Below are 26,636 nucleotides of genomic sequence, written 5' to 3' on the forward strand. Positions count from 1 at the left end.
TATCTTGTTGGGCAGACTGGATGGACCATGCCGGTCTTTTTCTGCTGTCATCTACTATGTTATGGGCCTGTAGGAGGAATTACAGTGATGGAGGGGACCAAGTAATTGAAGGGAGCTGAAGAAGGGGGAAAGGGAAATGGGACTTGATATACCGCCTTTCTGTGGTTTTTTGCAACTACATTCAAAGCGGTTTACATATTATATTCAGGTACTATTTGTTCCAGGGGCAATGGAGGGTTAAGTGACTTGCCCAGAGTCACAAGGAGCTGCAGTGGGAATCGAACTCAGTTCCCCAGGATCAAAGTCCACTGCACTAACCACTAGGCTACTCCTCCACTCCATGTTCCATAGTGGTAATGGAAAGCATGTTCCATAGAGGTAATAGAAACCAGACAAAGTGTTAGCTTACAGGTCTGAGCATGGGATGCCAAGAGGAGAATGTATCCTGACTATGAACTCATTTACCTTAACACTGTGTTTTTATGCTTTTGGTTTTTGCTTCGTTATAATATATGAAAATTTACAAGTGACATCCCTTTAAAAACAAATGGGCAGATAGGTAAATGGGGAATGAAACATGAGTGTATTATGATTTGCAATAACATATAGTGTATTATGATAAGGTATAGCTTATGACACTGTTTTTATAATAGAAAATCAATAAAAATGACTTGGAAAAAAAACCCCGCAGTACATTACTAAAAGAGCAGTGTGGACAGAGAAGGCAGGAATAAGGGATTCCCTTGGTGTGAGTGAGCTAAGCTGCAGTTCTGACCTGAATACTTCATCCCACACCTATACAGGACCCAGCACAGCTAGTACAAATCCCACAGTGACTAGAGAACTTAGACTTTGCTCTATGTGTCCTGTGCTGTACTAGTTTTTGTTTTGTTTTTTTTCTTTAGATCAGCAGAATTATAATGTGACTCTGGAAAATGTTCTCAGTCGCTGTTTGGAGAACCAGAGGCATTGGAATCAGCTGATGGAAGAGAAGGTTGGACTGGATCTCTGGTCTGCAGCCCCCCTTGAGCTAGAAGAGAGCCTTATGAAGAAAGCCAGCCTTCGTGGCCATGGGCTGCTCTTGGTACCTGTCACAGAACGCCTGTTAAACTCCAGTTCGTTGGTGTTTCCGAGTATCTCGCAGGCACTGCAGTGGGTGACACAGGGCAGAGACCCGGCCTTCCAGTGTTCACTGGTGACCAAAGCCCTGCACCAACATCCTGTGGCTAGCAGTGGGGCAGTTCTACTGCAGGAAGCTGCTTCTATCCAGGTGCTTGTTACAGGAAGTCTCCATCTTGTGGGTGGTGTCTTGAAGCTGCTTGATCAATCATTGTCCCAGTAGAGAAGATGGTCAGCCAGGTTCTTTGTTCCCTAGGCTGGGATTAGCAGCACCCTCATTACTTAGCCCCTTCTACCCCAGTCAGCATGCCTCCGCTAAAAACAGGAAGTCATTGCTCGTCTCTGTGGTGCATACAAACACTGCTGGCCACATCAAACTGTGGACTTGAACATGAGTCAATGGACTAGGCCAAGATTTGCCATTTTTGATGTCCCTTCTTTGTCCCCACAATCAATGACTGGCACATTTCATGTCCCCTCCACCCCCATAGGCTGGTATTGGCATGCTTCTGTTTTCATAGCATCCCACTTAGCAGCAGTTTGAGGTTAGCACAGAGCTGATCCCCCCGCCAGTGGGTTGAGACTAGTATGTTCCTTAGTCCCTGGTCTGAGATTGGTACATTTTCTCTCCTCTCTGATGTTTAAATAAATAAGATCTGTCTATTTGAATTTTCATTTCTAGACTCTGTCACACACATTGTTTTTGAAGGTTTGAGGGGAGGTAGTGTATGAAAGCAGTAGTTAGGAGTAGTTATAAATCCCACAGTATATGGACCCCCCCCTTGTTAACATTACCCTGCAGAGCAACATCTGCCAAAATAGTTTAAACTCCTTTAAACTCACGTAATAAGATAATTGAAGGAGGATGCACATCCTTCCAATTTTTTGTAAAAGTCAATGGCTATCAACTCTCTCCCAATCCTGTCCCTTCTCCGGCACTAAGATCCACACTCGTGTTTTGAGCATGGCAAGGTCCCCCTCACAAGTGCCAGGGTTCATTCAGCTTTTGAGCACAGTGGGATTGATACGCTTGTGCCTGGGGTCACTTGTGTACTCTCTTGAATCATTTCTTGTTTTGTTGCTATATACATCTATGATACATACATTCTGCCAAGTCTCTTAAGTTGTTTTTCTTGCAACAGAACTGGAAAGGATCCTGCTGTCTCACTTAAAAAGAAATTAATTAGGAAGTTTCTTTGGCAGCGAAGGAACCTTGCAAGATGAGTGGAATTTGAGTTCTTTGAAAGGCCGGAAGGCAGGTCCAGGGGCAGTGACATGCGCTTTCCTTGCATTGTCTTACACTCTTACCTTGGCTGCCTGCCCACGTTCTGCTTGATAGTTTGACCTCCCAGTGGAGTCAGGGTAACATTGGCTGCCATAAACTTTTGTAGACCTATCAGATTGGCGCCATGAGAGGCCCTGGTGTGTTTAAATTCCATGAGTGACCTCAGGCTGTAGAGTTGCAGTGTGGCTCCGTCTTGGTGTCCAGCTTTCCTTCATTATTTACATTCAGTCTCACATGGGTGGGGCTTGTGCTAGAAACAACTCCTGAAACACTATGAATATCTGTATTCTTGGACTCCATTTGGCATTTTGTTACATATTTCTACATTTCTACCTACCTTATTTTTCATATTTCTACCTCTAGTAATAAAAATTAATGGTTTACGTGCATCAATATGTCCTTTACAGATAAGGAAAATATAGGAAGAAAAGAAGCTTCTGGTAGTGTGAAAGTCTTGTGTGTGCGTAATGCTGGGTACAGTAATGATACAAGCACTTATTAGTTTGATTTTAAGATAAACAGTTCTTTTATTCTTAACCCATGCTTTTAACAAGGGAGCACTGGGCATCTGTTTCAATTTATTTCACATACCACATCATTCCCATACACAGGCCCAGCGCATTTCAGACTTCAGGCAAAGTCTTAAGGGTTCTTGTTCTGTAAATTTTTGGTTTTGTATCTTGTACTGTAACATTGTGGCTGGTTGCCCCTCTCATACCAGCGCTTGTGAAAGCAAATTAGTGGTCCCCTACCTGTCACCTGAGCTGGTTACTGCCCTGCGACTCATGTACACATCTGTTGTCTCCAACCAATTCATCCACTCTGACTAGTGTCCCTAAGTTCTTTGACCTGAAAGGCACACATCCATTCTTAACTAGTTGCCACTCCTTGCCCTGAATCTGATCTGCCTATTGCTCTCAGCTGATAAACCCACTGAAGCACACATCCATCTAAGCCAGTGCTTCCCAGAGTGCAGTCTCTGTCTTGTTTATCCAGATCAATTACTGCCACCTTTCCCAAGAGCTGTTATGTCCATCTCATCTAGTTCTCCATTACAGCCAGCTTTAAAAAAAAAAAAAAGGTTTTTAGTCTTTCTCTGACTTCTTACCTGTGCTGGGGGTATGTATACAAGCAGATATCAAAGGCAGGAAAAGTGTGACAACCTGAACTTTTTTTTTTTTTTTTTTGGGGGGGGGGGGGGGGGGGGGAGAGGATTTAGCAGTTTCCTCCTGCTCCCTTGGGGCTTCTAGCTAAATTGGAAGCAGGGCTGGGGTCTGGTATGAGGATTTTTTATGTTATGTATGTTCCCATCTGTTATCCAGTCATCTGATGGTTCTCAGGTGGGGGCCCATGCACCAAAGCTTCTTTTGGAATCCTGAACTCAGCTGAGGTTCCTCCTCTGCATTGCCTCCAAAGGGGTGAAGTTGATTTTGTGACACGTAGCTGGAGAGTTTTTGTTCATTCCTTGAATGAGGAAGCTCTTGTGAACATGCTAACACCTTACAGAGAACAAAATCATATTAGAATTATTGTACGGAATCTATTTTAATGTGGTACTGGAGCTCTTGTGAACATGCTAACACCTTACAGAGAACAAAATCATATTAGAGTTATTGTACGGAATCTATTTTAATGTGGTACTGGAATTGTTTAAAATAAAACAATCACTTTAATCTTTCCAGGCTCTTAAAATTGTTTGTAAAATTAAATTAACCCAGGTTTTATTGCAAATGTAAGTTCTTTTTTTTCAAATGCTGTGAGTTTTACGGGTTAATGCATTTGAAAGATGGCACCTGACAGCAGGGGCGTAGCCAGAAAACAGATTTTGGGTGGGCCTAGTTAAGAAGTGGGTGGGCACCAAATGTTCTCCCCCCCCCCCCCCCCCCCCCCCCCTCCACCCCCACCAAAAAAATATCTCAGCTGGCAGGAAAATTCCACCTTGGCAGTCTGCAGCAGGCATGCACTGAAAACTGAGCATGCGCAGGTGCCAGTATTGTGGAGAGTAGAATTTTGTTACTATCAGGGGAAAGTCTTCAGCTGACAGAGCTTGGGATCTCCATCAGCTACCGCTAAACATGTGCTACTGTTGGGTGGGCCTGAGCCCTACACCACTGCCTGACAGCAATTGAACCTGTAGTCTTACATCTACAAAGCATAAATTAGCAGGACAGTTCATGCTGCTCTTCCCAGTGTGAAACTGATCTCTGTGCTCATCCAGCTACTCAACACAGGCTGATCCAAATCTTGAACAGTGTTGAGTGGAGGCCAGTGAACTGACCAGTATAACCATAAGTTGTTTTTTTTTTTTTTAATTATTATTATTATTTTTTATTTTTATAAGAACATAAGAAAAGCCATGCTGTGTCAGACCTCTGCATCTGTCTCCGACAGTGGCCAGTCCAATGTATAAGTATTTGGCTGATCCAAACTCACTCTCCTTGCCCAAATAGCATGTCTGGGTGGTATGGGCCTCCCTGGACTAGACGGAAGTCTGCAGTGAGATTTAATCTATGCAGGGACTCACTAGAGGCAGCCATCTTCTCTCTCCAATATCCCTCAGCATTCCTGTTGGACAGAAGGCTTTAAGATAAGTGTCCTACAGTCCAGCTAACTAAGATCACATACTTGACCTTTCAAGAGTTTAGAAGTAAATACCACCTTTTCACTTCAACTAATCCCTGGTTATCTAAGTAGCAATTACCAACTCCCGTTATGTAGGCTACTTTTTAGGCACTAACCAGTGTAAAGGTGAGACAATTGCCAGTGTAGAACTTGGTCTTAATTCTGAGCAAAAGGGGGATAATTTTTCACCTGATCAACAATGTAAAATTCCAAAATGTTTCAGTACTACTGTTAGAAAGTGGGTTTTTTTTTTAAATGTTTGTATTCCAGTAACATAAGAATTGCCATAGTGGGTCAGACCAAAGATCCATGAAGCCCAGAACCTTGTTTCCATCAGTGACCAATCCAGGTCACAAAAAAACTGTCAGAATCATATGCTTGTCCCAAGCCCACCTTAATAGTTTGTAGACTTACTCCTTTTTTAAAAAAAAAAACCTTGTTATGCTAACTGCTTTTACATCCAGCAACAAATTCCAGAGTTTAACTGTGTATTGAGTGAAAAAATATGTACTCCTATTTGTTTTAAATGTGGTGTTTAGTAACCTCGTTACATTTTTTTCTAGTCTTTTTACTTTTTGAAAGAATAAACAGGCTTGCATTCCACTTCACTTACGATTTTAGAGACTTCTATCATCTCCCCTTAGCTGTATCTTCTCCAAATTGAAGATTCCTAGCCTCATTAGTCTTCCCTCATAGGAGAGTTGTTCCTGCCATTTATCATTTTGGTTGTAATTCTCTGTAACTTTTATTCCACTATCTTTTTTGAGATGCAATGATCAGAATTGTATGCAATACTTAAGGTGCAGGCTACACCATGTAGCAATATATAGAGGCATTATTTTATTTATTTATTTATTGCATTTATATCCCACATTTTCCCACCCATTTGCAGGCTCAATGTGGCTTACATAGTCTTTTTATGGTTTTGCCTTTCAAGGATATTAGATATGATTAGTGATGTAGAAGTGTTAAATAGGGAAAGAAGAAAAGGTCTAGATGGATAAATAAAAACGTTAAAGAAATTAGACTGTCGCTGGCGAGTTGGCGAGGTGATTTAGTAAGGTTATGGGTTTTCTTTGTGAACCTTGTTGAACAGATGTGTCTTCAGAGATTTTCGAAAGTTGGTTATTTCTTTGATAGTTTTTAAGGTAGTAGGTAGTGCATTCCACAACGTGCTCAAGTAAGAGAAGGTAGTTGCATGCATCAGCTTGTATTTTAGTCCTTTGCAGTTGGGGAAGTGTAGAGTCAGAAATTTGCGCGATGATCTTTTGGCATTTCTGGGCGGTAAGTCCACAAGTTTTAGCATATAGGTTGGGGCGTCTGCGTGGATGATTTTGTGGACAATCATGCAGACCTTGAACGTGATGCGTTCCTTAAGTGGGAGCCAAAGACATTCTCCATTCGTTTCCTAATAATTAGTACCATGACCCAGGACAGCATCTTGTTGAAATCCTTAGTTTGGTGTGCATCAGTGTCCAGAAAAGTAAACAGAACATTCAGAAAGGAATGCAGAATATTGCTCCATGGTGTGACTCACCTTAAGTGCTTGTGTGCAGTTCTCAGCTTGCCCTATCTCAAAAGTATAGTGGAACTAGAAAAAGTACAGAGAAAGGCAGACAAATTGATGATGATAAATGATTTGCTTACACATCGTCCTTACACTTTTCCAGTACTTGTTGGTTAGTCGTTTCAGTTGACCAGCAGGTGGAGATAGAGAACATAGAAATGACCTGAAGCTTCTAACCCTAGCCAGGTAGTTCAGCCCTTCAGTATTTTCTGTCTCCAGCAGGTGGATTATCATAGCATTCAGCCTTGAACTCTGGATAGGCTGCTGCTGGTCCAGTTGGTCAGCTGGCTCCTAGCTGAGCTTGTTGAGCACTTGTCTCCTCAGGAAGTCATCCCTGGAGGCAGGGGCGTAGCCAGACAGCCAATTTTGGGTGGGCCTGAGGCCAAAATGGATGGGCATGGAATTGAGCCCCCCTACGCTCTGCATTCTGCGTCTCTGTCTACCCTCAAATACAAAATATTAAATACCTGAGCTGGTGGGGATTCCCAAACTGCACCAGCTGAAGATTTCCTCCTCCTTCCAAACAGCAGCTGGCAGCACTTAACTTGAGCTGACGCTGCTGCCAGTAGTCCATACATGCTCAGTGCTTCCGCATGGGTGACAACTGAGCATGTGCAGAGGGGCCGGTGTGTGGTGCCAGATGCCATTTGGAAGAGTATTGGCTGCCTGAGGAGAAGGATTCCCACCAACCACAGCAAGAGTGCCACAATTTTGGGTGGGCCTGAGTTCAAATTGGATGGGCTGTAGCCCACCTAGGCCCACCTGTAGCTACGCCACTGCCTGGAGGTTCCAGAACCCTGTCCCTTGAAGCCTGTGTCCTGGCCAAAAAAAGAGAAACAGCCATTCCTACCCTTCATTGGGGATGATTCTTGTTCGACAAAGTGATGAGAGCGGGGCTGGTGGGGCTCGGTATTGGTAAGTCTCCCTCTTATTTTTCTGTCCGGAGCAGCACACAGGGTTCTGTTTTGGCGGTTCTCCTGGCGGGGGGCTCCTGCCAGGCCTGTGTGGAATCCCGTATCAGATGCGGGGCTTTTTTCCAGTATGTGATGGTGGCTTCTGCAGAGTCAATTAGTGGTGATCCTGCTGCAGAGCCTGACGTGTTTCTTCCAGCCAGCTTGCCTGTATTGTAGGTTGGGGAAGGCGAGAGAAGGGAAACAGCTTGCAGAAGTGCATGTCGGTGGCATTTTACCATGGCCTTCAGATTCCCCTGACATGGCAGCCAGTGCTTCACCTCAGAGTGACATGGGAATAGCGATTTAAATTTGAATACGAATAATCCGGGGCTCTATGGTGCTAAATCCTACTGAAATAAACACTTGATCTCTGATTTCACTTTGCTTCTTTTATTATTTATGTTAAAGCTCAATGTCCAGTATTCATAATTTGGCCAAATAATATTTTTCATATGTGGCTGAATAGTAAAATATACTATTCAGTACAGCTCTAGCTTACTGTCAAGTGGCCCCAATGCCATTACCTCTTGTGCTAAATCTCACATTCTATTAAGGATTAAGTCTAAAATAGCTCCTCTTGTCAGTTTTTGACCAACTGCTCTATTTCAGCTAGAGACTTATCTCCCTAGTATAGCCTGATGTGATGTTTACCCTGTCAGTACTAGAGTATCAGAACACAATAATGGGTGATTTCAAAAATGTGTTCGCATTCCAAAATTGTTAGCATTTTATCTGTTTGTTCTAGCCAAGTGGCAGTTAGTGATATGCCACTACTGTCCATAAAGGCTGCACACTACTTTTGGGTTTCTTGTAGAATTTTATTCTGTTTAACTCAATACTTTGCCAATCCCTCTACCATTTTGCTCCATCTTATTACTGCAGTTTAATTTGTACCCTGGTATTAGTGTCCCTTTTGGTTATTCTCCTACCATCAGGTCTCCAATTATTAGAAAGCAAGGTAGCAAGTGCCACAGCTGTGGTGTTATGCTCACTTAATGATCATTGCAGCTGCAGCGGTTGATGGGGTATGGGTGTGTGTTACAAGGGGATCTTCTGCTGCTTTGGTAGATGCATACTGGAGTTTTCCACTCAGCATCAGCAGGTTATACCAGTGAGTTCATTGGAAAAGATCAGTTTCTCTACCTCCACCTGCTGGTAGGAGGGGATAACACCCGCTATCAGATAAGACACAATTTCACCTTAGTTGTACTACCGCTTTCATAGCTATATTGTAAATGTCTTTAAAGTTAAATCTCTCTGCCTCTTCTGCTTGTGAAGGAGGCTTGTATACTCATAGTAGTGTAAATGTATGTTCTATTCCCTCTTTTTAACATAACCCACAGTTCCTCCTCCTCTAAGTTCTGCAATTCTGTAGCTTTACTATTATCTTTAATATATAACACCACACCTCCCTTTCTTCCTACCCTGTCTCTCCTGAATAAATTATAGCCAAGTCTAACTATATCCCAGTCATACTTTTCTATGATGATCACTAATCCAAGTCATCCATTTCCATCACACCCTCTGGATGAACCTTATTTCTCATACTACAGGCATTAATTCCCTTCCAGATGTTATCCTTTCCCTTTCTATACAGGTATTTAATGTTTTACTTAACCCATTCCTGACAATCCTAGTTTAAAACTCTCTTCAGTGGGTTAGACAGTCTGCTGCAGAACACTCCTTTGATAGGTGGACAGTATCTCTGCTCAGTAGCCCTTGGAAAATCATCCCATGGTCCATGAAGCTGAAACATTCTGACACCATCTGTACAGCCCTGTATTCATTGCCAAAATATAAGCCTCTCTGCTTTAGCCTTTACCTTTGACAGGGAGGATCAATGAAAGCACCACCCAGGCATCTCTGCTTCACCCTGTTTCCCAGAGCCATGAAGTGTGGGATACCTAACTATCATTCATGTCTGCATGGATGGGTAACACTGGAGGCTACTTGAGTTTTAGCAAACCCTCTGTAATGTCCCAGGTCTTGGCACCAGGCAGATAGCACACTTCCCGAGACATTGTCTGGTGAGCAAATGAACACCTCTGTACTTCTCAGAAGGGAAACAGAAGTATAATGTACAGATTGCTTTAGGCCCTGATATACCACAATTATTACCCCATTCAGTGTGTTGAAAATGGAACACCAGGCAAGGAACCAAAATGGCTAGACCCAGTAAAAAAAAAAGTCTACCAAGGAGAGCTATGTTGGATACCAGGATTGCAGTGCACCAACTACAAATGTATTTCCAACATTCTTAGTTGCTCAGTGAACTACCTTAACTCTGACTCATCCAGGAGAAATCTCCCTCCATTCCCTAGACAGCAGAAGAGCCCTGCTATATTAATCTCTCTCACACCAAAGACCACAGGATTTCTTCACAACTTTGTCTCCTTCCACCTGGTGCAGTTGGGCCACTAAGAGGTGTATTTTCAAAGCCCTTAGACTTACAAAGTTAATAGTAACCTATGGAACTTTGTAAGTCTAAGCTCTTTGAAAATGAGTTCCTTAGTGCACCCTCTCCTTGTGAATGGCCAATTTCATTGACTCCTGCTTGCAGGATTAATATCCTTGGTGCCAAACCTACAATCCATATCCCTCACAGATATTTGCAAAGTTGCTTCCTGGACTTCAGTCTATACTTCCATGAAGCACTACTCCTTGGACTCGTCTTCCAGGCCAGACAGTTGATTCAGCTAAACTGTTCTGCATAGTTTATTCGCTTAAGCTTTCAATCACCCAGATTGTTTCACAGGTTGCTACAATGCTCATAGAATATGCCAGGGAAAACCTTAGCTTGGCAGTCAACAGAGGTGTGCCTGCATTGTACTGGCTTTCACCAGAGAAAGTGGAGTTGCTTACCTGTACTAGGGGTTCTCTGTAGCCAGCAGGATAATGCAGATACATCATCCTGCCAGTGACCCCTCTAACCAAAAAAAAAAAAAAAAGGAAATTGTGCGTGGACCAAAGGGACAACAGGAAGTTTAGAATGCAATTATCTCAGCTTGGAATATTTGAGGGATGCAGAGTTGACTGACAAGTGCAAGAAATAGGGTGCATGCCTACAAAACTTTTACAATGCTCCCAGGCTAAAGAGGGTACTTACTGGCAGATGGCAGAAGACGTCGCCAGAAATTTGTCTTTATTGTCCTGCTATCTATGGAGACCTCGTTCTACTGAAAAGCAACTCTGCGTTTTAGAATAGACTCCATGCCTTTCCCAAAATGTCACCTAGCTCCTAACAAATCTAAAGCCCTTCTTCCCTGCACCATCTGCGCATCCACACATTCTAATAGTGGTGAGTTAGTTATTCAGTCTTGCTAAGAGAATACAGAATGTTTAAGCCAATGTAAATGTCTTCAAAATGTATTTGGTATATTTTTATTGATTAGTCAGTGCCTTGCAAGGGGAAAGCTTAATCCCCTCTATATTTAAATTCCAAACTTGTGAGAAAAATCTCCCTTGTTCTTTTGGTTGGAATAACAAGCTAAAAATTGGGGCATTTGTTTGGGGGAGGTGAAAAAAGACAGGAATGTATTGGTAACCCCACAATCTCTCTTCTTTCCCAGTTTCGTCACCCAGTGTCCCAGCAAAGCAATGTTCACTTAAAACTTGCAGTCTTCATCTGATCTCAGTACTCCTTCAGAAAGCCTTGCTAACAGCGAGCAATATATTACCACATGGCACCCTCTGTGCTTTTTTACTGTGCAAGAGATTGAGTTTTGTTGTTGGGAAGCTGGTCTCCTTAAGTTTGAAGGCATATAGGTATTTGTCCAGGAAGGACGCATGGCACTTAAACAATAACAGCAAAGTGCAAAAAAAAAAAGTTTCTTAAACTTTATTCTTGAACATGTAACAACTTTGCACTGTAGAATTCCCTTAGACACGAGTCAAACCTTGCACATTAAACATTAGAACAAAGCCCCATGACATAATCACAATCATTTTAATAAATAGTGTTAAGCTGCTACAAATGTAAAATAGAAATATTTCTTAAATAACCTGAAAGTCTTGGTAGTGCATTAGAGAATGGGTCCCTTTTTTGCTCCCATTTCTCCCCAATTTTCCAAAATATTTTAGATATCTGAAAGAGGACTGATGCAAGCAGGTGCTTATGGCCTCCCCTTTGTTCCTTTACACTAGCTGCTGTGCAGCTATTACATCTAATCCTGCTGAAAGGTTTTCATTAATTCAGTTAGGCATTGTTACTGCAGGGTGTTGGATGTTTGTATAAGGGTGAGTGCATATTATTTGTACTTTAGTGCAGATTCTGAGGAGCTATATTGGTCTTTGAGGTAACTAGATTCTATTAGACAACTATAAGAATTACATAAGAATGATGCACTTAGATTATTACAGCCCACACATGTTCCTCCTTCAGCTCTGATAGGGAGGAAATAGATATCTGTCTTGAAATTCCCACTGAAAGATCATTGTAGTTTTTCATACAAGAATGAACAGGTAACTAGATGATTCTTTAGCGATGTTGCTTATTGACATACGTAAGATATAGGTTTGATTCTAAAAATCTGGCTTCTGCACTTGAGCCATGCAGAACTACATAAACCTAGGCAGATATGCATCATTTAACTGTAAATCAGCCAATGTGCTATCCATTATTCAGAGCAAGAGATCTTACAGTAGACGTGGTTGAGACCAAACAAGCCCTACAGCGCATGCTGAATCACCACTGTCAGTGTAACCGACCCTAACATCAACACATTTGTAGAACAATCCTTCCCCTACCCAAGATGGGCTCCAGCTTGCCCACCGGTGTCTTTCCTTCAAGGTGATTTTAAAATGTAAACTACATTCATGTATTAGAGTGAAAATGTAATTGATTGAACTAAGAGACTAGATTCTGGCCTCTTTCAGTACATTCTGGTATGAACCAAGGAATATAGCTTACTTGGTAAGTCATTAAGGGGTGAATTTATAAAGCTTTTTCTGAATATAAAGTCTGTCTTACCCACAGCAAATGCCTTTTATAAAGCTGCACTTCCAGTATGTGTAGTACGCATAGGTGTATGCAGGACTGTAGTGTGGGTGCAGTTGTGATGTACATGTATATTTTATGGGATATGCAGTAACCCATGTAGAGTACATGCACAGATTAACACCAGCTTTGAAGCAGGTATATGTGTGCACTGTATAGGCTGGTTTCAAGAGCCTATTTTATTAAACGCACATAGGTGCCTATGTATGCTTCATAAATATAGGGTTAAACTAAGTGCTTCATAGACCTTGTTCCACAGTTGCCCTCTCATAAAATTATCTCCCCTCCCTCCCATAATGTTAACGGTATAAAATAGGCCCTTCCTACACTTAATATTCAACTCAAATTAGCTTTTGCTGTAGTATTTCCTCCCTCTCCCCCACCCCAAGTCCCTGTACATTATTCTGTCCTCTCACAGTGGCAATAAACATGGAAATAAAAGGTAAAATAGAACATGACCCCAAATGTTGTGGCTCACAGTATACTTCTGTAGGGGACAATAGTCTGCTTTCCTATGGTTACGGTCAATAATATTGCAGTATAATTCATATTAAGAAGTTATAATTAAAGGCACAGAGCAGACATTATCGATGTGGGTCTACAGTGAATTGTTGAACAATTTAGAAATTTTAAGTGGGTGTGTGGGAGAAATAGGGCTGCCGAGAGGGGGGGCTGGCGCCGCCGCCGCAGTCAGGCCTGCCCGCCGTAGCTCCCTGGCATTGAATTTAAGTGCCTCACCTTCGAAAGCACAGCAAGCGGCGGCAGACCACTCCTTCCTTCCGTGTCCCGCCCTTACGGGTTACGTCAGGCAAGGGCGGGACACGGAAGGAAGAAGTGGTCTGCCGCTGCTTGCTGTGCTTTCGAAGGTGAGGCGCTTAAGGTCTGCGCAGAGGGCCCAGTGGTGGGTGGGGGACGGCCCTGTCCTGGGCCTGGCCCAGTCTCTCGGCGGCCCTGGGGAGAAATGGGCACTGGGAAGGGGGTTTACATTCATAAAATGACAGTATGAATATGCTAAATATGAGAAGTTGTGTATTAATGTTCAACTTGTGAGATGATGGATTTTTGCCCCTTCTGTTCTGGGCTTCAATAAGCTGACTTCGTATAAAGCCCAGAGCAGAAGGCACTGTTGCTGGCACTTAAACATTACACATTCACATGTTGCACTGAAACTGGCTCTGCTGTACCTCTTCCTTAAAGCAGCACTATTGAGAGATGAGATTTTTGGATAATACAAGTTTTGAAGTAAAACTAGCCTGGAGGTTTTTAAAGGAGATTGGCTGCATCTAACAATGACAAGAAAAGGAAGAAGTTAAAGCGCATAGGCAGTAGTAATACAAGGGTGATAAAATGCAGGGCTTTTTTTGTGGGAGTACTTGGGGGTACTGAGTACCGGCACCTTTTCCATTGTCTGCTAAAATTGACCCAAGGACCCCAAGTTTTAATGAAAGAGCTCAGGCTCTACACACCAATTCTGTCTTGTTATAGATTCTGTGACTGGTTGCAGGGGGCCTGGCTATTGTGGGGTGGGTCCCTCAGTGGTCACCCCACCCCTGAAGGGTGGCCTGGCATTTGAGTACCAGCACCTTTTTTGCTAGAAAAGATGCACTGATAAAATGTATCAGATATCTATTGGGGGGGGGGGGGGGGGAACAAAAGAAAAACTCAAGGAGGGTAATAATGTATATAATGAAATTAAAGTAGTGATAAATGGAGAAAGTGAGGGTAGTAAAGAGACTTCAGAAAGATGAAATCTTAAAAAAACAAGACTTCTATTTCTTGGTGTGTGAAAGGAGGAGGAAGGCAATATATGAAAGGTAGGAGATGGGTAAATGTTGACTGCAGGAATGTATTTCCTGAGGAGGGAGCACCTGCAGTACTTAATGAGGAAGGTGTATATAGAAATCTAGGAGCATGTACAAATTACTGGGAGAAAAGTTTAGTAGAGAGCAGGAGACAAACTACAATTAAAAAGTGCATTAACAGCACACAAGATACAAACTATCAAAACAACTTGTAATCCAGGTACTGAGTCCAATTTTAGAATTGTAAACTGGCTTGAAGAAAAATCTCAAAAAGTTGTATCTAAGAAAAAAATAGTCCTCTATATCTGCCAACTCCTGTAACGAGACTGGACACTGCAAGAGCTGGAGAGGGTATGGCCCTTATAGATTGCACTAGGGCCGGTCTTAGCAATTGTGGGGCCCTGTGCAGATCAGTTCAGTGGGGCCCCACGCCTGCACCCCCCTCCTGCGCCCGCTACCATAATCCATAACTTATCAGAGTTTAAAAGGAGGTTTAGAGCTCTCGGAAACCCCACCTCATCCCATACCTTGATGTGCATCCACCACGTTTCAGTAGAGAGTGGCAGACAGCAACAGCGATTTTCATATCCTGTGAGCTGCCGAGCCCAGAGCCTCCTCGCTGCTGTGTCCTGCCCTTCTGGAAGCAGCAGCGAGGAGGCTCTGGGCTTGGCAGCTGATGGGATATGAAAATCGCTGCCGCTGCCTGATGCTCTCTACTGAAATGTGGATTCACATTAAGGAACGGAGCAAGGAGGTGTTCCAAGACAGGAGGACAGGCGTGCCAGAAATGCGGGGCCCTGTGCAACTGCCCCTGTTGCCCATGCCTAAGATCGGCCCTGGATTGCACATAGAGAGCTGCAGAGGGCATGGCTCTTAGATTTCACAGCATAACCTTCCATGGATACCCAGAGCAAGATTAACCCTTTGGTAGGCCTTAGGCAAACAAATGTGATGGACCTTCTGTTATAATATTAAAAAACACATTTTAAAACTCCTACATGGGCCCCTGTGTGGAAGACAATATACAGGTATTGAGGAGAACAGACAAGCCTCTGTGGATAATGATGGTGCTGGTCTTCCCGAACACTTTCTAATAGCAGCTGGACTCTGCCTTGGGAGCCAATGAACTAGTACAGCTGAGAGGGGCCCTGCAACTGCCTGGCTTGTAGGCATGTGCTTAATTTGCCCATACCATAATCCTGCCCTGGGTAAATAAAGAACCAAAGTACTCACTGTTCTTAAACTAGGATAAGTATTCTGCTGTATCTAGCAGAACAGAATGAGAATCCACATGTGGGGAAAGAACCAAAAGAATTTGCAAAAAGAGAGGAAAAAAAAACCTCATTGAAAGAACTAGATCAGTAAACAAGAGAACACAACTGGCTAAAACATAAACACACAGTAGGAACTACAGCGTTAGTTCAGCAGCTAGAAGCAGAATCAAACCCTCACACGGGAGTGTTTTAAGGATAAATAAATGCAAACTTCAGATGACAGACTAATAACTGCAGCACAAGACAGTGGATATGAACAAGCTGGTTCACAGCATGAGAAAAAAAAAAACCAATTGCTGATTCTGTGCTAGAGAACTGGAAATAATCACATCTACTTCTATCCTCTCATTAATGGTATCTGGCATTTTCCAAACAAGTTTGTAGCATGATTATAACAAACAGATGGGGGTTAGCTTTATACAGAAGGCTCTTTTATAACAAAAGTGGGAAGCATTCCCAGGTTTGTCATAGAAAGAAAGATCCACTGCATTATTTTCTTTCTTGAAGTATAACCAAATTACTTACCTGTAGCAGATGTTCTCCATGGACAGCAGAGTACAAGTCCTCACAACATAGGTGACATAATCGATGGAGCCTGGTATAGTAACACTACTCCAGCCTAGTTGTCCAAAACTTTTGAGCAGGCTTACTATGCATGCATGTCACTCTCACCCACATAACAGTCAAAGATATGCAACCCTTTCCAATTTTTCAAATCACTTAGTCCATCTTGTCCCAACAAGGGCCCCTTGTTTCGCCAATAGCTGTATCAGAGGAGCATGCTTCTATTCAGCAAACCTGCCCAAACTGGGAAAGAATGCTGCTCTGATGCACCTATTGGTGAAACAAGGGGCCCTTCCTTGACAGGACAAGATGGACTAAGTGATTTGAGAAACTGGAAAAGATTGGATATCTTTGACTGTTTCTATGCAAATAACAAATGCCATGAAGAATTTTTTTGTTGTTGTTGTTGGTGTTACATTTTGCAGAACCAGTGTGTGTGAAATTCAAGTTTGGAGTATTTTGGGCCCTGATGTTATGAGGTTGGGTCTTTCTCCATTATATCTTTTGAAACTTGTGGCATGACAGTTCCAATGATTGTATTATGATCCTATTATATTTTTGCTGATTTAAAATAAGTGTGGGACGCTGAGAATTTTGCCTTCCTTTAATATACATTTTATATTTTGGTATTTTCACACTGGAGAGGTTCTGTTAACAACTTTTTTTGTGAGTCATATTGATTCCCATTTTTCTATGGATTATCAGATCTTTAAAATCCTATAAAACTCTTTATGGTGAATGAAATTGATTACACAAATAAGATCATATTTATCAGAGAAAGACTTGTACGTGATAATATAGGCCAATTGGTTTATTGTAATCTGATTTACTAGTAAAAAAGGCCCGTTTCTGACACAAAAGAAACGGGCGCTAGCAAGGTTTTCCTCGGCTTCCCTGCAGCCACCCATGTCCAGCGACCCTCCTCTCCCCCTGTAGCCACCCATGTCCAGTGACCCTCCTCTCCCCCGCGCTCACTGCAGCCACCCATGTCCAGCGAACCTCCTCTCTCCCCTGCCCCCCCCTCCAGCCACCCATGTCCAGCGACCCTCCTCTGGACATGGATCAGCTGTGAGGCATATTCCCCCCCCCCCCCCCCGGGTTCTGAAGTTGACATCATAATGGCTACGGTGATGTCAGACTGATCTACGGAGCCTAGCAGACCAACTCGGAATGAGCCACGGTCCCAGGCTGCAAGTCAGAACATTGGAGGTGAGAATTATTATATAGGATGTTGGAGTGAGTAAAATCATCACTGGCTAGATTACAATTAATCTATAACACGCAGTTAAACTTATCAAACGAGCCAAGAGATGTGATAAGGCTACTCTAACTTTGAAAGAGTTATACTGGTTACCTGTAGTTTATCAAATCAGATTTGAGCTTTTGACTACTGTTTTTAAAATCATTAAGGGTATAGCACCATTTCATCCTGTGAATACTGTCAATATTCCTGTGCATTGTGAGATCTGTGCAATATGTTTCACCAATGGAGTTTAAATAAGGATAATGTAGATTATCACTGTCCAAGAAAAGTACATTGAATGAAACTTTTAGCCCCTAATTATTGGAACAAAGTTGCAAGGATTATTAGATTGGAAAGGAATTTTATAAAGTTTTTAAACTGGTTAAAACCTGGTTACCTGAACAGTAGTTAGATTGTACTACTCTGTAACTGATTAGGTCTGTGCCTATTTTACCTGCTTGCAATCCGAGTTGGGGAGGAAGAGTTGAAGTTTTTATCCCAGGCATTGGTTTAATAGTGAGAACATTTTTATATTAGAAAGTTATAGGGATTATTTAAATTTAATTTGGGGTATTTAGGAAATTTTCTGTGTTAAAGAGTAATGGATTTGATATACTGTTTTTCCGTGCTACAATAAGTGTGGTTTAACATTTATTATCTGCAAGTACTTTCTCTGGAGGGCTGGCTCAAGGCACCAAGCCTGCCTCATCTGCTCCCTTGCAGCGGCCAAAACCTCCATGACTGGGTCTGGCATCCCCCCCCCCCCCTCTCTCAGACCACCCTCCCAATCTACCTTTAAATGCGGTTGTCGCCTTCTGAGTGTCAACATCATGTCCCCCTAATGCTACCTGCACCAGATCTTGCATCTTCCCACTTTGATGTAACTTCCTGTTTCCACAGGGGCATGACCAAGGGAAGATGCTGGAGCTGCTGTGGGTAGCATTTGGGGAAACGTGGCTGGTGCTTAGGAGGGGATGACTGCATTTGAAGATAGACTAGAGCAGAGGGTGGCCTCCACTAGGGACATGACAAGGATACTGGTGTCCTTGCACTGGGTGCATTTTTTTAAAGCCTCTCTTTTGGGACATATCTTCTGGAAAAATTGTCACAGCAAAAAAATGAATCAGGGATGAAAATTACCTGAACAGGCACTCAAGGCCTCAATGAGGCCTGCACCGAGTAGAATGTGAAAAATTAAAGGAACCTTGAAATGTATGAAAAACCTATGTCTTTATTAGGAAAAGTACCACACAACCGTGACAGGATACTAAAATGAAAACTTACAAAAGGTCAAAATCAGTTGAATAGGAAGTCTGACATGATGTGGGAAAATGGACATATGGCTGGCTCTATACAATAGCGGTTCGCATGCACAGCGAGTGTGCTCTTAAGTTCTAGAAACCTAGGCTGCAGTAGTGTTCTTGCACTGGGCTCCAGTGATGTTGCCCATGTTTTGAGGGCTTTGTATGGCTCTTGGCCTTGGAGAACATATTTTTGCATATAGTTGTATAGTATTCTAAAAAGAAAATTGACATGATTTACTGTTTCTTATGATAAGACGACCATCTCCTTGAATTTCCATCAGTAAACAATGCTGCATTAAATTCACTGTGCCATGGATTCTTCTTAGGAATGTCTCTGTGGGGTAAGGTACAGTACTACTTACATATATTAATTGGTTGTCGTGAGCCACTTGCCTCTCTGTAAGAGGGATGTGGGCACTTTATTTTTTTTTTTTTTACTGTGTTATTGTAATTGTATTGCTGCTGTCCAAAACTGGTGACTGAGCTCATTCTTACCACAACAAGAGGATCTCAAGCCCCAGTAATTGATTACGAATTGTAAAGGCCCCTCCTCCCTCCCCTCACAAGCAGGATATGTGTAACTGGCACACAGCATGAGGACCTGGTATCTCCCCACTGCTTCAGTATCATATAGTCCTGGGTGGCTGAAGTCCAGTGGAGCCCTCCATTTTACCACTGCTGGAGAGGAGACATTTTCCTGGAATCAAACAGTTGCTTGGAAGTGGACTGCAGGAGCCAATGCCCTCGCTATGCCATACTGCTGGTGGAACAGGGGGTACTCTGTGTGCTTCCAATGCTGTGGTTGGCACTGCTGCTTTCTGAGGCCGCCTGGTTCCCAGGAACTGGCTGTGGCTTTGCTGGGGGACCTGAGAACAATTAAATAAACATTAAAAGTAGATACTTCAGCTTTTCATCCAGGAACAAATTCACTTCTAATCTAATCCAGCATTTATTTCCACTAGTTCCCTGGAGGTTCAAAGCAGATTACATAGTAGGTTAAACTACACGAGCCAGAAATTTGTCTGGGAGCTACAAAACAAACTTAGAGACATTAAACGCTGGTCAGACTGAAAAATAAGTGAGTATCTCAATCAGTTATAAAAGTTTCCAAATAACATCTTGAGAGAATGACGAAAGAGAGCATATGAGTCCAGAAGTGATAAATCCTTAGGCAAAGAATTCTTCTGATATGTGGTGTCAGACCTAATTATTACGTTCAGCCCTGAGATAATTCTCTTATCTTTTGGCTTCCACTGCTTTGGCCTAATTAATACTGAAACTGTAGGTACTTACGTGTGTGTGAGTAAATGCACCAGAGTGCAGCCGTGAGCAAAGCACCAGTCAAAAAGGCTCCAAAGGTGATACTCAGCACTGCCACCATGCCAAGGCCAGACACTATCAAAAGAAGGGCAGAAATCTGTCAGAAACCACTGTATACACCACTTTGTGTAGACCCTGGGGCCAAATGAACCATATTTAGGGCCCTGGGTGAAGTTTTGTGGATTCCCCCCTCCCCTGCAGTCCAGGCCCCTCCCCCCCAGTCCAGCAGTGCAGCTTAGCGCCCTACCAGCTACGCTCTTTCTTGGGGAAAAAAGCTGAATAATGGTATAGAGTCTTTTTGAGGACACGGTCGGGCATCCTGGTGGGTTTTGTCAGCCTGCCCCGTTTGTCCAGATTTGCAGGCAGGCGGGCCTTAGGGTGTTCCATCCTCCCCTCCTTTACCTTAGTGTAGTGCCCTGGTAGTTTAGTGACCTCTTCGGGGAAGGAAAGAGCCCCCTCTTTCCTGCCCGGTGCAGCTGCAAACTGTCTTGCTCCCAGTGCCACTTCAAAATGGCTGCCGAGAGTTCTGCAGAAGTCTTGCAAGGTCACTGCTTGAACTCTCGGCAGCCATTTTGAATCGGCGCTGGGAGTAAGACAGGTCTTACAAGAAGAGTGTACATAGCCCAGTTCTGCTGACAGTTCCAACGTCACAGAAACCATTCTGTTCCATAAGTATATAACATAAGCATTTTTTTCAGTTGGATTTTACAAGAATGCTTATTTATTTGACATCATACCCCAACATTGCAGGATTTGATGGCATGTCTGCCTGTGCAGTTTCTGTCTTTAATGTAGGAATGGAGCAGATATCAGACTAAAGACAGATTTAAATGTTTATCTTTCATGAAGAATGTCAATGCTTTTAATAGTGTTTTGGTTATTAGACCTCCATATGTTTATTCACCAAATTCTTTAAAAATTCGCAAATCGCACAACAGTCATATAAATATGTAACAGTTTCATATGACATAAGTAGAACTGGGTAGACAAGAAACCTAAAGAATAAGGTTTGGAATTAGGATAGAAGTGCAAATGACACACAACACATTTCAAAGCTAGAACAGATCTAATTTCCTTTATGTATATAATATTGTGCCCCCCCACCCCAGCCCTAACCACCACTATAGAATTCCATTTTTGTATCTACATTTATGTGTGCTCAATGCTAACCAGTCTTCAACTGAAAAGTCTCAACTTTTGGATCATCATAACACAAATCTTACAAGCTTCATGGTGTATATTTTCTATAATAAATGCAACCAAAAACCCAATAAGGGAGCTGAGGATGATCTGCAGTGGCAGACTACATTATGCTTGTTGGCAATCAACATGTGAGTGACTAATTTAATTTTGCCTCTGGTAGAAGGTAGTCCTGTAGACCAGTGGTTCCCAAGCTAGTCCTGAATGTTCATGAGATAGATTTGCATATCATGGAGGCAGTGCATGCAAATCTCTCTCATGAATATTCATTGTGGATATCCTGAAAACCTGACTGGCCGGGGGTCCCCAGGACAGGCTTGGGAATCACTGCTCTAGACTATAGACAAAGAAGAATTACAATGGGATCTAGGGATAATTTTCTTTGGATTTAGAAGCCAGTAGCTGAGATCTGCCCTCTCCCACCTCCATGGTCTTCTCTGAAGTTGAGGAGTGTGGGTGATGGGGAATTACTCCTCTCTAAGGTCTACTACATCTACTTTAGGGCCTGATTTACTTTCCTATTCCATGTCAAAGGGAAAAGAAAACCTCAAGAAATCAAGCCCTTAATGTACCCCTGTAGGCCACTGGAAGAAATACACAACCAGCAGTTTCCCCCTTATCACCCAGTCTGTTTTTTGCTTTCCCTCTCCCCCATTCCATGGTCTCTCTCACACCTTAAATTGATAGTGCTGAGGCCCAACACCCCCACCCCAGTAACCCTCATCACCTAGCAAGCCAGTCAGCCACAATCCAGCCCCTAACCCCCTCCCCCAAGTAGCCCTCACCATCCATCAAGCCAGTCAGCCACCCTCAAGCCTTTGCCTCCCCTAGCTAGCCCTCATTAACTCTCCAGATTAATGTAATCTAGAAATGTGGACCTCTTCCTCACCTGCAATAAGGTAAAGATGATCCCTACCGTGTACCCCTTCTTCCTAAGATGTGACCTCTCAAGTGCCAGACTGTAAGCTAGAAGCGGGAGGATCTTCCAGGAGTACTGAACCCCAATGCAGAATTCCCCTGCCTTGCAAGAATTGAAGGGGCTTCCTACCTTGAGCCTTAGATATGCATACCCCAGCTCAACCAGATTGACTAGACCCAGGTAGCTGTTGATTCTCAATGCTTTTGTTCTTATGACTGTGACTATTTTTTTATTTTTGTTATATTTGTACCCTGCGCTTTCCCAATCATGGCAGGCTCAATGTGGCTTACATGGGGCAATGGAGGGTGACTTGCCCAGAGTCACAAGGAGCTGCCTGTGCCTGAAGTGGGAATCGAACTCAGTTCCTCAGTTCCCCAGGACCAAAGTCCACCACCCTAACCACTAGGCCACTATGAGAGGCCAGGACATAAAAACGTGATGGAACTCTCTTGACATCTCTTGTCTCCAGGCAATTAATCACCCAACATCTGTTGAACTTGCTCCATTCTCCCTGGTGACCTAATTCTAACAATGCAACCCTCCATCCCCCAAAAGTTATGGCCACTGTGACCGTGACCCAAGATATGGACTCCAGGTCCACACCCTTGCTGAGATTCCTGCAATCTAAACATCACATTTATTTATTTATTTTCATATTGGTATTCTGCTTTAAAACAACACAGATTACAAGTTAAACTAGAATTGGCCTCCCTCAGCAGTGGGAGTCCTATGACTGGGATTTTGCAATGGTTGCATGTGGACCCTTGTGCAAGAAACCAAATCCTAGGACGTGCAAGTAATCACGTATTTTTCAAGGCGCCTCCTGCTGAAGGCAAAATGCCTAGTGAATTAACAACACAAACTAAGTTGAAATAGGAGCCAGAGAACATGGGGGCCCCAAGCCTTCCCTTCCCTGTGCAAAAACATTGCTCTTTGACTCTGTGGGAAAATCCCAGTTCCAAAATCCAGAGGCACCAGCAGGGGTGATCCAACTATGTGGTTTCCCACAGGCTCTGACCCCTTGAAATGGCAGTGATTCCCCTTCAAAGAAATATCGTACCATGGTGATTTATTTGATTTTCCAGACTTTTCACTTTGCTCTTTGTAAAGTAAATAAATAAACAAACAAATATAAAAAAACAACAACTCTAACTTCCTTTCAAGAAGTCCACTCAACTGTTTCCATTTGTCTTTCAGCACATGGGTGAGATTTTTTTTTAATCCTCTAAGACACACAAAATCATATCTTAATTGGTTTTTTTAAGAAACAAAGCTGTCCTGTTATGACTGCCATAGTTGTGTCCCATACTGCTTGCTTTGGAATTTCTGGAGTTTCATTCAGATCAAAATAGTAAGAAACTAACTTTGAAATAGACTCTGGTAATTTTATAACAGGATGGACAGACTTTATAGTCTGTATGAGCATTATCTGCCATCATAAGTACATACGTAATGCCATACTGGGAAAAGACCAAAGGCCCATCAAGCCCAGCATCCTGTCCCCGACAGCGGCCAATCCAGGTCAAGGGCACCTGGCAGCTTCCCAAACATACAAACATTCTATACATGTTATTCCCGAAATTGTGGATTTTTCCCAAGTCCATTTAGTAGCGGTCTATGGACTTATCCTTTAGGAAACTGTCCAAACCCTTTTTTAAACTCTGCCAAGCTAACCGCCTTTACCACATTCTCCGGCAACGAATTCCAGAGTTTAATTACGCGTTGGGTGAAGAAAATTTTTCTCCTATTTGTTTTAAATGTACTACACTGTAGTTTTATCGCATGCCCCCTAGTCCTACTATTTTTGGAAAGTGTGAACAGACGCTTCACATCCACCTGTTCCACTCCACTCATTATTTTATATACCTCTATCATGTCTCCCCTCAGCTGTCTCTTCTCCAAGCTGAAAAGCCCTAGCCTCCTTAGTTTTTCTTCATAGGAAAGTCGTTCCACTATATGTTTCTTGAGATGCAGCGACCAGAATTGGACACAATACTGAAGGTGCGGTCGCACCATGGAACGATACAACGGCATTATAACATCCTCACACCTGTTTTCTATACCTTTCCTAATAATACCCAACATTGTATTCGCTTTCCTAGCCACAGCAGCACACTGAGCAGAAGGTTTCAGTGTATTATCAACGACGACACCCAGATCCCTTTCTTGGTCCGTAACTCCTAACGTGGAACCTTGCATGACGTAGCTATAATTCGGGTTCTTTTTTCCCCACATGCATCACCTTACACTTGCTCACATTAAACATCATCTGCCATTTAGCCGCCCAGTCTCCCAGTCTCGTAAGGTCCTTCTATAATCCTCTCGCGAATTAACGACTTTGAATAACTTTGTGTCATCAGCAAATTTAATTACCTCACTAGTTACTCCCATCTCTAAATCATTTATACCGTAAATATATTAAAGAGCAGCGGTCCTAGCACTGACCTCTGAGGAACCCCACTAACTACCCTTCTCCATTGTGAATACTGCCCATTTAATCCCACTCTCTGTTTCCTATCCTTCAACCAGTTTTTAATCCACAATAAGACATTACCTCCTATCCTATGACCCTCCAATTTCCTCTGTAGCCTTTCATGAGGCACCTTGTCAAACGCCTTTTGAAAATCCAGATACACAATATCAACCGGCTCCCCTTTGTCCACATGTTTGTTTACTCCTTCAAAGAATTGAAGTAAATTGGTCAGGCAAGATTTCCCCACAGTCTCAGTAATCCATGTCCTCGGATGTGCTCTGTAATTTTGTTTTTAATAATAGCCTCTACCATTTTCCCCATTACCGACATCAGAATCACCGGTCTACAATTTCCCGGATCTCCCCTGGAACCTTTTTTAAAAATCGGTGTTACATTGGCAACCCTCCAATCTTCCGGTACCACGGTCGATTTTAAGGACAAATTGCATATCACTAACAGTAGCTCCGCAAGTTCATTTTTCAGTTCTATCAGTACTCTAGGATGAATACCATCCGGTCCAGGTGATTTGCTACTCTTCAGTTTGCCAAACTGCCCCATTACGTCCTCCAGGTTTACCGTGAATTCAGTAAGTTTCTCTGACTCGTCCGCTTGAAATACCATTTCCGACACCGGTATCCCACCCAAATCTTCCTCGGTGAAGACCGAAGCAAATAATTCATTTAATCTCTCTGCTACGTCTTTGTCTTCCTTGATCATTTTCTCTATTTTCTATCAAAATGTTCCAAAACTGCACCTATTTTATGAAGGTAGCATGAAATCAGCTCACAGCAGCATTCAAATGTGCTCGCACAAATTTACAACTGTTCCAAGGCAGGCACAAATATATGCATACTCTGTGTATATATTTCATAGAGGACACATACATTGCAACTCTGTTCTATCTCCACCCAAGTGCTGCACTTTTAGGAGCTGATTCTGTAAGGAGCAGCCTAATATTAAGTGACAAGTACATGACAAGGAGTGGCCTAGTGGTTATAGCACTGGTCCTTGACATCCAGAGGTGCCTGGTTTAAATCCCACTGCTACTCTTTGTGATCTTGGGCAAGTCACTTAACCCTCCAATGCCTCAGGTACAAACATAGATTGTGAGCCCTCCAGGGACAGGGAAATAGCCAGTGTACCTGAATGTCACTCACCTTTAACTACTACTGAAAAAAAGTCTGAGCTAAATCCAAATAAATAAATTAATATAAAAATAAAATAATGTGTAAATGATGGTATTTGAGTCATTTATGAACATATGTGAACACATAGATGTGTAAATTATATTCTGGCTATGAGCTATTCTGTAAGCAGAGGCGAAGCTAGGTGAGGAGCCAGGGGAGCAACCGCTCCCCCAGATGGACTTCTGATGGTGCCAACCCCTATTTTTCAGCAGTCCGTCACACCTACATAGTGCGCACATGCGCCTACGCAGTCCTCTCTCCACTCCCCTTGGCATCACAACCTGGTTACGCTTCTGTCTGTAAGTATGCACAGATCGTTGATAGTGTGTATTTTGCAGAGCATCTATTTATGCAAGTAATTTATAGAATGTTATAAGCTAAGCATGTGTCTCCCAAATCTAGGCGTGAGCTCTAAACACATCAAACATATAAACGACAAGTGACCGACTCATCTGCAAATGCGCAGTAGAGTCGGAACGCTGAGAGTGTAGAAGTCCAAGCCCCGCCTCCACCAGCAGTACAGCCCAGTAGGGAGGAGGGCTTGGACATGGGCGTGGAAATCGGAGGAGGAGGGAGCAGGGAGGGAAGGAGGGGGTGGAGGGGGCCATAGGAAAACAAAAAACTAGCCCGTTGTTACGGGCTTAACGGCTAGTATGTACATATATACCCAGTTGCACTAATGTTCTATAAAGGAAAGTAGGCAAGCACTTTCCATTATGGACTAGAGTTTGTATAGGCACACTCTTTATGCTTATCCTTGTTCTGTGTAAAAGTACATGTGATCCCGCAGAATGCGTAATTACAGGGC

The 26,636-nt window shown here is 42.9% G+C and overlaps 2 protein-coding genes and 1 long non-coding RNA gene across 5 annotated transcripts in view; 2 read left to right on the forward strand and 1 right to left on the reverse strand.

The window, feature by feature from the left end:
* The window catches only part of FPGS (folylpolyglutamate synthase), a 41,918-nt gene extending 37,835 nt beyond the window's left edge, over positions 1-4,083 (forward strand). For all 3 annotated transcript variants that reach the window (XM_030207955.1, XM_030207956.1, XM_030207957.1), the window contains exon 15: positions 906-4,083. In XM_030207955.1, coding sequence (XP_030063815.1) covers positions 906-1,342 — 437 coding nt within the window. In that variant the 3' untranslated portion in view covers positions 1,343-4,083. The remainder of the gene's footprint in view (positions 1-905) is intronic.
* Positions 4,084-15,003: 10,920 nt separating this feature from the next.
* Positions 15,004-25,444, forward strand: LOC115473196. The gene is made up of 3 exons (XR_003942616.1): positions 15,004-15,569; positions 21,334-21,344; positions 25,434-25,444. It is a non-coding gene; the product is annotated as an uncharacterized LOC115473196 (long non-coding RNA).
* The window catches only part of ENG (endoglin), a 98,382-nt gene continuing 89,098 nt past the window's right edge, over positions 17,353-26,636 (reverse strand). Inside the window, exons 14-15 of the mRNA XM_030207958.1 lie at positions 20,023-20,124; positions 17,353-19,595 (exon numbers count right to left, since the gene is read on the reverse strand). Of these exons, the coding sequence (XP_030063818.1) occupies positions 19,477-19,595; positions 20,023-20,124 (221 nt within the window). The 3' untranslated portion in view covers positions 17,353-19,476. The remainder of the gene's footprint in view (positions 19,596-20,022; positions 20,125-26,636) is intronic.

The sequence above is a fragment of the Microcaecilia unicolor genome, chromosome 6 (genome assembly GCF_901765095.1).
Source record: "Microcaecilia unicolor chromosome 6, aMicUni1.1, whole genome shotgun sequence".
Lineage (NCBI taxonomy): Eukaryota > Metazoa > Chordata > Amphibia > Gymnophiona > Siphonopidae > Microcaecilia > Microcaecilia unicolor.